This window comes from Onychostoma macrolepis, chromosome 22, assembly GCF_012432095.1.
Source record: "Onychostoma macrolepis isolate SWU-2019 chromosome 22, ASM1243209v1, whole genome shotgun sequence".
Lineage (NCBI taxonomy): Eukaryota > Metazoa > Chordata > Actinopteri > Cypriniformes > Cyprinidae > Onychostoma > Onychostoma macrolepis.
In genome coordinates, this window is record NC_081176.1 from 26699756 (window position 1) to 26713356 (window position 13601).

The 13601-nt window shown below is 36.0% G+C and overlaps 1 protein-coding gene across 4 annotated transcripts; it reads left to right on the forward strand.

Moving 5' to 3' along the window:
* Nucleotides 1-1365: 1365 nt before the first annotated feature.
* On the forward strand, nucleotides 1366-11345 carry LOC131530593 (NACHT, LRR and PYD domains-containing protein 3-like). Of its 4 annotated transcripts, none has more exons than XM_058760951.1 (9): nucleotides 1366-1393; nucleotides 2078-2239; nucleotides 2828-2872; nucleotides 3229-5046; nucleotides 6416-6586; nucleotides 6933-7106; nucleotides 7180-7341; nucleotides 8584-8630; nucleotides 9608-11345. In XM_058760951.1, the coding sequence occupies exons 2-9, from the start codon at nucleotides 2094-2096 to the stop codon at nucleotides 10129-10131; spliced, it is 3087 nt and encodes a 1028-aa protein (XP_058616934.1). In that variant the 5' UTR covers nucleotides 1366-1393; nucleotides 2078-2093; the 3' UTR covers nucleotides 10132-11345. The 4 variants fall into 4 exon arrangements, with proteins under 4 accessions (XP_058616934.1, XP_058616933.1, XP_058616931.1 ...); XM_058760950.1 differs by having other exon boundaries at nucleotides 1376-1421; XM_058760948.1 differs by lacking the exon at nucleotides 1366-1393 and having other exon boundaries at nucleotides 2157-2239; nucleotides 2327-2943.
* The last annotated feature ends 2256 nt before the right edge of the window (nucleotides 11346-13601 follow it).

Sequence of the window (13601 nt, forward strand, 5' to 3'; positions counted from 1 at the left end):
AAGAACAGTGTTTATTTAAATAGAAATGATTTGTAATAGTAACAGCAATTTGTAATTGTAATAGTAATTTGTAAAAGCCTATCGATCAATTTGTGGACTGAGAAAATTACTTTCTACTTGATCACAGATGACTTCTTCAAAGAACAAGAGCAAACAGGACCTTTGTGTGTGTGTGTGTGTGTGTGTGTGTGTATGAGCACATGAAGAACTGCAAGCTGGTATAGACAGCACTTTCTGTGGAACACAAAAGGAGATATTGTTTAAAGTTTCCACAAAATAATAGTGCTGCTAATATGTATGTATGTATGCATGTATTTCATTTTTATTTATTTATTTATTTACTTAAGAGTTAGCTACCTTCTGGGTCTTCTATCAGCAGTCTTGTCCTTCAAAGTAGCTCATGTCTTGACCAGAAACATGCACGTGCGCTGTAGCCTATATGACTCACAGGACGCGTGCATTATTGATATGCATGTAGAGTTATTGCTCACGACTATTGCACTGTGAGTCACGCCACACAACAGCTCTGTGGGAAGTGGCATGTCAAGCAGAAAGCTGTCAGTCAATCCCTGCAGTTTATAACTGATGCCAGTGACACAGGCTAAGGAAATCAGAGTCTCAAATGCATGTAATATAAATATGAATATCGCACATTCAAACTGAGAGCAGCATCTGTTGGGCTGTAGGTGCACACCAACTGTGCTACAACAACGTTCATTCGGTGACTAGTAAACAATCCAATTTAATAGAGCTGGGCCGCCATCTAGTGGTGGGAATATAGTATGACAACTTTTGGCACTAGTGCCCACCTTTTTTCGCAAAGCAGAAGCAAGCAGGTAAATAACTATTAGATTTTTTTCTCTTTTCTTTTCCGCCGTTGTTAACCTTAAGTTCCAGCTGTAAATTCAGTTCATACAATGTGTTTAAACCAATAAAGGTATAAACCAATAAACATTTTGAGATCATGCACTCCAGACAAACGTCTTCTTTGGAAATTATAAAAACACATGGTTTATTAACACAAACCCAAAAACATATAGCCATGGGCTATGAGCCCAAATCATGTTTACTCATTTCATAACAAGAACATGTTGTGTTGACATTACAATTGATGTAATCTAAGAAAACGTTAATTAACTCTACACCATCAAAAATGTGACACAAAGGCTAAAAAAAGAAAAAGAAAAAAGAGGAACAATTAAAATGTAACTGTAAAACTGTTTTTACATGTCTTTCTCCTCAGAACTCACTCCGTCCACAGGACGTCAAATTGCAGGAACAGGAACTGTCTCTTCAAAACTCACTAGCCAATGAGAAACCAGCTTCCACAGGTACGCACTTTCACAAGTGAAACTAAAACCGGAAACGTGACAACATGGCCTGACAACAGGAGGTAAAACGGCTTTTAAAAAGCTTTACAGGTATTTATTGTTGTATATATATATATACATATTATAATAAAATATATTTATATATTGTTGAATAATTTAACTCGCATAAACAAGAAGAGGTTTGTTTGCATCTCTTTATTGTTTTTTATGTTTATTGCTTATTTAGCCATAGTGACACTTTTTTCTTTCAAAATATATCTATTTTTTTCTAATATATCTAGTGAGTTATTCAGTATCAACACAACTTTCATCACCTTAGGTGTATTCCTTATGTTTTTATAAAGTTTTTTTTTCATAAAAAAAATAAAAAACTTCATTTGATTTGAGCAATTATTCTTCATTCTTTCAGTATCACAAAAAACTATTGTCTGCAGAACATGGGAAAGTGTGAAATGGCCTTATTTGGTAATTTGTGTGTAGAGTGTGAGGAAATGCATTTGATTGTATTTTGCTGGATAGCTTGATCATGCTACAAAAAAGGATTATCAGTCACTCTGACTGACTATGAGTGAGACTGCAGGTACAGGATCTAATATAGAGATGTACAGTATACAGATGTACATGTAATAAAAATATACATAACATCTTCCACACCATGAAATGACAGAAAAGGGTTTAAATGTCACAATAGCCTTTAATTGGAAGAAGCCAGTCTTCCTGATTCTGTGTCTCATTTATGTTTCTAGAGACGGGTCTGAAATCATGGATATGGAGGAGAGCACTCCTACTAAAGAGCACCGCTATGACGGGAGAGAGGAGGGAGGTGCACCATGTCCCAGCTGTGTGTCTACAAATTCATTTGATCGACACATTGATTTCAAAAATGAAGCTGTGAATCCTGAAGCCATGTGAGATACATTTTACAGAACTGGAGACAAAAACACCAAACAACAGATAGGACTAAGAAACAAAATGATTGCTTTATCTGTGTCTAGGAGAAAGAGAGGTTTTCTTATTCCAACGCACAATAGAGTGGATGTCTGTTACAAACATTCAATATTAGGTAAACATATTTTTTACAATAAAAGATTTTGGATACAATTATTAAATTACTGCTTTGGCTAAGGCCATGCACATGCACAGATAGACCCCAAGTGTTGGCCTTTGACTAGATTAGATGACACAGCCTTCACAATGAATGACACAGTGACAGCCAACACATTTAACACACGCAGCATCCTCATCTTCCTGATCGGTCTTCATTGGTGACAGCCAGATTGCAATGTGTTTGTCACTGCTATGAAATTAAATCATTAATAAAACCGCCAGCCTATCTTAGGCAGTAGTCCTCCATCAAGCATAACAACAAGCAAGCTGGTGTAAAACAGCTTCACGTAAGGTTGGAAATGCCACCAAAATGAATAAAAATGCGTACAAAATTCAAGATATTAATTGCAACTGTATGAGTGCTTGTTTTTTGTTTTTTACGTGTCTAGAAAGACTACAAATTCAGTGGATCAAGCAGTGACCCCTGGAGCCATGTGAGATTTTTGCCTGAATTGGACAAAGAATACATGCATATTAGAGATAAAATTTGCAGTATATATTTACAGTATGTGGCGTACGAGCATGGTATGCTCTTAAAAATACAGGTGCTTCACGATGCTATGGAAGAACCTTTAACATCTGAAGAACCTTTCTGTTTCACAAAAGGGTCTTTGTTGGCGAAAGAAGGTTCTTCAGATTATAAAAAGACAGGAGAGAGATGGTTCTTTGTGGAACCAAAAATGGTTCTTCTATGGCATCGCAGTGAAGAACCTTTTAAACACCTTTGTTCTGTTTGACGTTAAGTGTAGACGAAATATTCTAATTGCTTTCCTTGTTGATGTTTCTGCAGTGGGAACAATGAAGTTTCTGGAGACCTGCAGGATTCTTACCAAGCAGTGGATGATGCCATCAAAACCACTCACAAAACCAGAATGAAGAACAAGTATGAGCGCTTATTTGAGGGAATCAAACTACAAGAGAATCAAACCCTCCTGAACAGCATCTACACACAGCTCTATATCATAGAGGGAGAGAGAGAAGGGGTGAATGAAGAACATGAGGTGCTACAGATGGAGAAAACAGCCAGAACACAAGACACTCCAATCTACTGCAATGACATCTTTAAACTTTTACCTAAACCAGGATGTGAGGAGGAAGACAAAATCAAGACTGTTCTTACTAAAGGCATCGCTGGAATTGGAAAAACCGTCTCTGTGCAGAAGTTCATACTGGACTGGGCCGAGGGAAAAGCCAATCAGGATGTAGATTTCATGTTTGTGCTTCCATTTCGAGAGCTGAACTTGATTAAAGATCACCAGTACAGTCTTCACAGACTTCTGCTGGACTTTCATCCTGAACTTCAAGATCTGGACTCAAAGATTTATGAAGAATGTAAAGTTGTGTTCATCTTTGATGGTCTGGATGAAAGCAGAATCTCACTGATGTTTTCAGACGATGATAAAGTTTCTGATATAAATGAGACTTCATCAGTGGGTGTGTTGATGTCAAACCTCATCAGAGGAGATCTGCTTCCCTCTGCTCTCGTTTGGATCACCTCCAGACCAGCAGCAGCCAATGAGATACCCTCAAAATACATCAACCGTCTGACAACAGTTCAGGGATTCAATGACCCTCAGAAGGAGGAATATTTCAGGAAGAGAGTCAGTGATGAGCATCAAGCCAACAGAATCATCTCACACATTAGAAAATCAAGAAGCCTCCACATCATGTGCCACATACCCGTCTTCTGTTGGGTCTCATCCACTGTGCTTCAAAACCTCCTGAAACAAAATACCAATGCAAAAATCCCTCAAACTCTGACTGAAATGTACATCCACTTCCTGCTCATTCAGATAAACATGAGGAATCAGAAGTATGAAGGCAGCGATCCGGAGAAACTCCTGCAGTCCAACAGAGAAGTGATTGTGAAACTTGCTGAAGTGGCTTACAATCAGCTAATGAAGGGCAATGTGATGTTCTATGAGGAGGACCTGATTGAGAGCGGCATAGATGTCACTGAAGCATCAGTGTATTCTGGGATTTGCTCAGAGATATTTAAGGAGGAATCTGTAATTCATCAGAGGAAAGTCTACAGCTTAATTCATCTCAGCTTTCAGGAGTTTCTGGCAGCTCTCTATGTGTTTCACTGTCACATAAACAACAAAAAGGAAGTACTGAAGTCATTTTACAAATCTGAGCAAATGTCATTGTACATGCTGCTCAAAGGCGCAATTGATAAATCATTGCAGGCCGGACGCTTTGATCTTTTTCTCCGCTTCCTGCTGGGCATCTCACTGGGGTCCCATCAGATACTTTTAAAGGATCTACTAAAATACACAGAGAGGAATGGAGGGGCCATTTATTTTGTCACAACATATATTACAGATAAAATTATTGGCGATGAACAACTCTCAGCTGATAAATCTATCAATCTCTTCCTCTGTCTGCTGGAACTGAATAATCAGAAACTCTACAAAGAGATTCAGGGATTTGTGAATTCAGACAAACTCTCATGGACGAAACTTTCTCTCCCTCACTGCTCAGCCATAGCCTACATGCTACAGATGTCAGATGAGGTGCTGGATGAACTGAACCCCATGAAATTCAACACATCAGATGAAGGGAGAAGAAGACTGATACCAGCTGTGAGGAACTGCAGCAAAGCCCTGTAAATTTTTGGCATTTGCCATTTTGTATTAAGAGAAGTAAACAATGAGTTGTAATCTTAATATAATCACAGTTTATTGCCCATGTCTTTTAATACTTTCTTGGCCCTGTTTACACTTGGTATGAAGATGTTTTTTCATCAATCTGAACACAAATGGACTACACTAAATACAGCTGTGAATGGGGTCAAAAACATTTTTGAGCTTGTCCACTTTTGGCCACTTCCAGTTGTAAACATATTCGACCAATGCGTTCAAACAGCCACTAAATTTCACCTACTCTCCGCTGATGGAGCTAATTCATTAACATTATCATGTTCATTTCCTATCCATTAACCGACAAAATTAGAATTATAAATTAAATTTAAATTAGAATAGATGAGTGTATGTGATTTTTATTTTTAGAGGGTTAGTTTTGCATGTGTGCAGGAGAAAATTTAGAAAAGCAGAATAAAATGATAAATGATAAGAATAAAATAAACAGGTCTATGTTAGAGTTACATAATTAACAAATTAACAAAACAAAAGAAAAAAAAAGAACAACTCTGTTTCATTTCATTGTTTATGGCCACACCAAAAGTTTAAGGAAACCGAGATGGCTGAAGGTGCATCCTGTTTGTTTTCTTTACTTTTCAAAGGCACAGTTTTGTTCTTATTGTGAGTATATATAAATGAAAGTAAACTTTTAGTAAATCAAAATATTTTTTTTCCCTGTTGTGAAAAGGACAATATCCGTGATCACGCTGGAGCCTCTTGTGCAAACAAATAATTTATGTTGTTTATAACGAATGCAATTACACTTTCTGTTTTATTTTATAATTGTATATATATTTTGAACTATAATTTTATAGATACTTACATTTTCTGATTTGTATCTTATTCTTTTCTGAACACTGGTAAAATTCAAAGTATTTGCTGACAATTTATAGGTGACTAATGTTTTGTTTTTTTTCTCAGCACAATTTTGACTCATATGTGTTCAGCAATCATTTTAAAAATATCTTTAAAAAAAAAAAACGGCATTTGGCTTATAAATTGCATGAGCTTATTTCACAACATTAGATTGAAAGTTCAGAAAAAGCCCTCATTCACTGGCACATACACCCTTCCTTCAAAAGAAATCAGGACAGAAGTGGTCGAAAGTGAACAGAAGAGACGGATTAAAACACCAGGTGTGAATGGGAATCTGTCTCCCTTGTCAACTTGTGATTCGATCAACCAAAATGCATCTTAATACCAGGTGTAAACAGGGCACTAGAGAGATCAACTATGATTGTGATAAATAGTGCTTTGAAATGTGTAGGACAGTTGTTAACATTGAGATTGTGGTATTATGCAAAGTGGTAATTAACCATTTATTGTTGTTTTTAGATTGTCAGGTTGTAAACTCACTGATCAGTGTCGTGAATATGTGGCTACAGCACTACAAATAAATTCCTCTCTGAAAGAGCTTGACCTGAGTAACAATGTCCTAAAAGATTCTGGAGGGAAGCTGCTCTTTGATGCACTGAAGAGTCCAAACTGTCAACTAAAAATATTGAGGTTTGTTTGTCAGATTCTTTTGTATATTTATTTTTATTACCTTTTTTTTTCACACGGTATATAGAGTGAATATGTTGGATAAAAGTGGAACGTCACATCCACAGTTTCTAATAATATTACAGCATCATTTAACAGTGCAATGTAAAGTAAAAACCTTTGCAATGTCACAGATCAAGTATAATATCCAATAAATTTGTACCACTTTAGGAGCATATTTGACTGAAAGTCACACTGCTCACTAAAACTCTTATTCATTCTTTTGCAATGTTTTGTAAAGCATCAAATGCATTGTAAATGTGGTGTGAACATAAAGGTCTATTATTTAATCATTTGATCTTCTCTTTAGATTGTCCATCTGCCATTTAACTGATCAGTGTTGTGAAAACCTGGCTTCTGCTCTACAATCATCAAAGTCCTGTCTAAAGGAGCTGGACCTGAGTAACAATGACTTGAAAGATTCAGGAGTGAAGCTGCTCTCGGATGCACTGAAGAGTCCAAACTGTCAACTGGAGAAGCTGAGGTAATTTAAATAAATCATTCATTCATTCATTCATTCATTCATTCATTCGTTCCTAAGATGTCTGTCATTGTAGATTATCTGGCTGTATGGTGACAAAGGAAGGTTGCTCTCATCTGGCTTCAGCTCTGAATTCAAACCTTTTTTTGAGAGAGCTGGATCTGAGCTACAATCACCCTGGAGATTCAGTGCTCATAGCTAGACAGACGGATCCAAACTGCAAACTGGAACAACTCTGGTATGATGGAATCTAGATATGTTTGCATGGAAACTTTTTAATCAAATGTAGTCTTATATGATTTCATTCATGAACTCTAAGGGACTGAGCTGATGTGTTTATGTTGATGTGTCCACAAGCAAAATATACATAAAATAGATTTTCTGAGAATGTGACTCCAGTAGAAGAAAACAATCCAATTAAACATTTACATAGCCAGTGTTTTTATGTTAAAGCTTGGGTAGGCAGTTTTTGCGCTACTAGTGTCACAGCGCTACAGCGGAACTACAAAAATAAATCATGTTTACCTACAACCTTTGCAAATGCCCCTTTTGCGCATCATGCTTCCCCCGACTTGAACATCACAAATATAACTCTAATTGCTCTATGGAAGTAAAGGCATGTAAAAATGAGTCATTTTTAGTTTTTCATTCACTAATTAAATGACCCTCAAAATGATGTATTATTTGTTGGAATCAGGTAAAAAAATTACTGAGCTACACCTGTTTGAGGTCGATAGTGTCAGCAAAGTCTATTAAGTCTATTTTGCTATTAAAAATAAGAACAGATGCAAAAAAAAAAAACAACAACAGTAGAACAAATATAAGAAACAAATAGTGTATTACTTTTTTCATTTTACATCTAAACAAAAGCATTCGAATAAGAAAAACAAATAACAAATATAAAAATCACTTCAGTGTGTTCATTACAAATAAATTGATTATTAAACCTACAAAAGCAGTTCAGTCAAGAGCAGCAACTAAATCCCTCTTTTCTTTTATTGTTAGACTAACATTAATGAGACAGACGCCTATATATTAAGACCTACTGTAATGCATGGATCTAATATGTTGTAACACATCAGATGTTTTCCCCTTCAGTTCCCTGAACGTTCACCCAAGAAATAACAGATTTTGTTTGCGAGAATACTTAAATACTGTAATTCTGTGCAGGGCCGGCCCTGGCCAATTTGCTGCACTAGGCAAGATTTTACCTGGTGCCCCTTGCCTCACATTAACATTTAGTGAATATTAAGTAACATGAACTAACAATGAACAATACATTTGTAACAGTATTTATTATTTTTGTTAGTGTTAACTAAGTCACATTATTAATAAAGGATGGACAGCATTTTTTATTTATTGATTATTTATTTTATATTATTTTTTGTATTGTATTTTTTTATTTTTCATTTATTGTTATTCATTTTTTGGTAAGTTAGATGAATAGAACATGGCACATGCTTTTTTTTTTCATTGACAGTCTGGATCACGGGGGAGAGAACATGATTAAAGCAGGACTATACAAATGTAGGTACACACACACACACACACACACACACACACACACACACGCACACACACGCACTTTCTATTCACAGGACAGCATTTCAGAAGATCAGAATAAGGTCTCGAGTATAAAATGCTTACTGTGTACATGTGGCCAAAATATTTATTTAAAATGTAGATCCAAGGCCAATTTGATTTCTTCATATTTGAACATATTTGAATATATTTTTATATTTTATTTTATATTAATTTATTTCATATTTGCCAGAACGCGACAGTAAGATTAATTTTTAATGAGCCAAAAAGAATGCACGTCACACCTCTGTTTTATCAGTTTGTCTACAAAACCATCTGCACCTCTTTACCTAAATTCATTACTTCAGATTATGTGCCTCTAGAAGCAAAGAGGCACAAAATCACTTTCACGGATTTTTACATTAAATGTTCCCACCTGGTGGAATGACCTGCCCAACTCAATCTGAGCAGCTAAATCCTTAGCCATCTTCAAAAATCTCTTCCGTCTTTATTTGACCCTCTAACTCTAGCTCTCTCTATTCTAATTCTATTCTTAAAAAAATTACAACTTATCCCTTTTAGACTTGCTCTTTATTCATTTACTGCTTGTTTTCTTAAAAAAACAAAAACAAAAAAACTAACAATAGCTTTTCTAATGTTTTTGTATTCTATCTATTTGTTTTCTTTTTGTTTATTATACAATTAACAAAAAGCAAAAAAGGCCTCTAACACTAGCTTGCTCTATTCTTTTTCTATCTGTCTTCTTTTTATTTGTTATATAATTTTAAAAAAGCCTTGCTACCTGTACTACGTTAAGCTAACTGAGACTTGTTATAGCTCTTGTATTTTATTTGTTGATTTTGATTGCTTCCATTGTCCTCATTTGTAAGTCACTTTGGATAAAAGCGTCTGCTAAATGACTAAATGTAAATGTAAATATTTTGTGCTCTTATTTCTTATTTCTTCACTTTTCTTGTGTGCAGATTTCTGTGATCTCACACTGGATCCAAACACGGCACACAATCAGCTCTCTCTGTTAGAGGGCAACAAAAAGTTGTTATATAATTCAAATCCAATGCCATATCCTAATAATCCAGAGAGATTTGAGCACTATCAGCAGGTTCTGTGTAAAGAGAGTCTGTCTGGACGCTGTTACTGGGAGGTTGAATGGAGCGGGGAGGGTGACGTGGCAGTGTCATATAAAAATTGTGGCTGTTGGTTTGGAGGCGATGAAAAATCCTGGATTCTAGGCTGCTTTGGGGAGAAACTGGTTGCCCAGCATAATGCTGTTCAAATACATATACCTCCCCCAGCACCTCCCCTAAACAAAGTAGGAGTGTATGTGGACGAGCCGGCCGGGATTCTGTCCTTCTACAGCATCTCTGACACAAACACACTCAGACACTTACACACATTCAACACCACATTCACTGAACCCCTCTATGCTGGATTTATGCTTTATAACTATTCAGTGTCTCTGTGTGATGTTAAACAACAGGACGAATAATTACAAGATGAGACACAATTAAAAATGTCAAACTTTTTGAAGTACATTTTCAACCAAAACATTTCACAAAAAGAGATTTGTTAGGTTTCTAAATATTAAAAAATGAATATGTATTGTTCAACGTGAAGAAAATATCTATGGCTGTCAAACTTTGTGTAGCATGTTCCTATATTAATATAATATAGTACATCGTCCGGCTAGGACACTGCATGAAAAAGTACATTGAGACCAGGTGCTTGAAAATGTGTCTCTGAAAAGTTAGTGTTGAGAAAGACTCAAGCATATTTTGCTTCAAATGGCTTCAGTCCATTCTTCTTCCATCTGTTGAAAGGGGGACGTAGGCTGATGATACAGGGGGCAACTTTTTGAGCAATGTTGCTGAGCAACTTAGGTTAATGTTGCCATCAACGGGCAACCAAATGAGACACAGGCTCAGTTCCCAGGTAAAGCAAGAACTGATCATGTAAATATATTCCTTGAATGCAATGTAAGTTGCTTTGAATAAAAGCGTCTTTCAAATGCATGAATGTAAATGTTGACAAATTTCTAAACTTGTTTGTGATCTGTGTGGTTTAAACTTACATCTTCAATACAAAGTGGTCTATATTCTGACACAGCGTTAAAGCACACTTCAAAATGTTTAATCATTATTTTTAGGGGTACTGGGATGCTTTTATCAATTTATTTAATTCTCTAATTGTCCTGATATGTGATCACTTCTGATATATTATGTGATTGGTGGACACACCACCTGACTTTAACAGTCAATTATAAGTTGTATTTGCTTGTATCTAAATGTGTATCTTTTAGCCCTTAGTTATGTACACAGACAGAAAGTGAAAGTAACTTCGTCACAGGAGCATGTATTATGAGATGACTAGGACATGTGTAGTGAATCCCTGCTGAAAAAACCAATAGAACCCTGCCCAAAACACAATAGAAAATGTAATGGTTGTAATGGTTATAATGGGAATTGTATTGGTTTTAATGGAAACTATAATGGTGTCTTCTGGTATGTGATGGATTCTATTGGTGGGATGTTAAATCCTACTGGAAAAATGCCCAAAACACACTACAAAAAGAAATTTTGTAATGGTTTTACTGGAAAAAGCTAATGGTTTATAATGGTATTTTAATGGAAACCATTGGAATTTCTGTGATGGTTTCTACTGGGCTTCTAAATTGTATTGCATACTTGCTGCTGCCATAATAAAGACCCGTTTCGAATGTTTACATGCTTTTCTTCTCTTCTGCTCCCAGTCGCTGTGAGCAGTTGTGAAGTATTGTTCTTTTAAATACTTTCCAGCATTTCAGAAATAAATATGTATGCAAATTACACCAAAGTACAAATTTACGGTGTTCGGGAGTGCTCAGAAAGGGTTTAAACACTGAATTCTGAATCGATTTCTTCTCGTAAACTCAGAGATGTGGATTTGGACGGCAATTAAATTACCACACGACCTTGGTTTGTCAAAAAACAGTAGGTATTTCAGCTGGGGATTTTTACGGGGGTGGTGAGAGATAAACACCAACATCCTGGATTCGCACGGCATTAAAATCACCAACTAGCCCCTGTAAATGGTGAAAATCACTTACATCCCAATGAGAGACAATTACCGTCCGAATAGGGCTTAATACTGAAGTTGGATGTATGATACACAGTCCCTGCGTCCCAGTATGCATACTATCCACCCTATCTGTCCTAAATAATATTGAAAATTACTAATATCACATAGAATTTAGGATGGATAGTATGCACACTGGGAGGCAAGCAGTCAAGATCAAATAAAGCCCTATTCGGACGGGACTAGTTTTACAGGGGGTCATTAGAGAAATTTTTGTTTCACAAGCCTGATTTGGACGGTATGGATGTCTGTAAAAATAAATTTACATATCATCTCAGTGATAAAACTCATGGATTCAGATGGCGATTTATTCACAGTGGAGGAGCGAGTTCTGTGATCCTACGAACCCGGGAACGCGCTGCTCACGTGACCAGCCACATGCTTGTCTGCTGTAATTAAAATGAATTTAATTTACAAAATTATTATTATTATTGTGTAAAACGTATTTAAAAATATTTATGTAAAATTCATTCTTATTATTCCAAGCATATTTGATAACGTATAGTCATATTATGTCATTAACCTCCTGTTTAAAAATAGGAAAATACGTGCTATAGTTGTATATACACGATATTGTTATGCATATATCTGTTTATAATACACATTTTAAAATTGTATTGCATACCTGCTGCTGCCATAATAAAGACCCATTTCTAATGTTTACGTAGCACACGTACGTCTGCAAGATGTCTGTTAAAGATCTCTTGATCTGGAAAGCATCTGCTGTCTACAAACGTCTGTTTTACATTCTAAATCATAAACATCTTAAAGACTTCTAATAGACATCTATATGACATCTAAAAGGAAACGTCCTACAGACGTATTGCAGATGAGCAAACACCCTAAAAAATATGTCTTGCAGATGTAAATGCAGACATCAAATAGACGTCTCAGAGATGTACGTGTGCTATCAGGGACGTGCTTTTCTTCTCTTCTGCTCCCAGTTGCTGTGAGCAGTTATGAAGTATTGTACTTTTAAATACTTTCCAGCATTTCAGAAATAAATATGTATGCGAATTACACCGAAGTAGCCTACAACAGCTACCTTACGGTGTTCGGTAGTGCTCAAAAAGGGTTTAAACATCGAATTTTTAATCGATTTCTTCTCGTAAACTCTAAACATGTGAATTCGGATGGCAATTCAATTACCACACGACCTTGGTGTTTGTTAAAAAATAGTATGTAATTCGGCCGGTGATTTTTACGGAGGTGGTGAGAGATAAACACCGACATTTTGGATTCGGATGGCAATTAAATCACTGACTACTAGTGATGGGTCGTTCTTGAAAGATTCGTTCTTTTTGAACGAATCTTTAATGTGACTCGGGAAGAACGAGTCGTCTCGGAGAATGATTCGTTCAGTCGTGCATGCGCAACATCCGCAACTGAATTTGTTCACCTGTTTTGAGTCTTCGGATCTGAGTCGTTCGTTCATCACGTGACAGCCTCATAAGCTAAACCTATTCAGTCTGATGGAAAAATACTTAATAATAACATAATAACCAACTCTTTAGTTTATTACCTTTGTTACCACATTCAGTGTTATGGAAAAGAACCATCATGACAGAAATTCACATTTATAAACTGTAATTAAAAAGCTACAATTTGAGACCAGAAACGCATCATGTAACTGTAAGAGTAAATAATAATAATAATAATAATAATAATAATAACCATGCACCCGTTTGTAAGGAAGCTTGTAAATTAACTAATTTCTCTGTCCAATGCTGTCACTTCACGTGACAAAAGAATGAACGACTCGAAAGACTCTAGATGAACTAATCAATTCTCTTTCCGGCTCTGACTGCATAGGTTTAGCTTATGAGGCTGTCATGTGATGAACGA

Coding starts and splice junctions, on each gene's coding strand:
- LOC131530593 (XM_058760951.1), top strand. CDS start 2,094: ATGGATATGGAGGAGAGCACTCCTACTAAAGAGCACCGCTATGACGGG. Junction 2,873..3,228: donor GCAGTGACCCCTGGAGCCAT/GTGAGATTTTTG, acceptor ATGTTTCTGCAG/TGGGAACAATGAAGTTTCTG. Junction 7,107..7,179: donor TGTCAACTGGAGAAGCTGAG/GTAATTTAAATA, acceptor CTGTCATTGTAG/ATTATCTGGCTGTATGGTGA.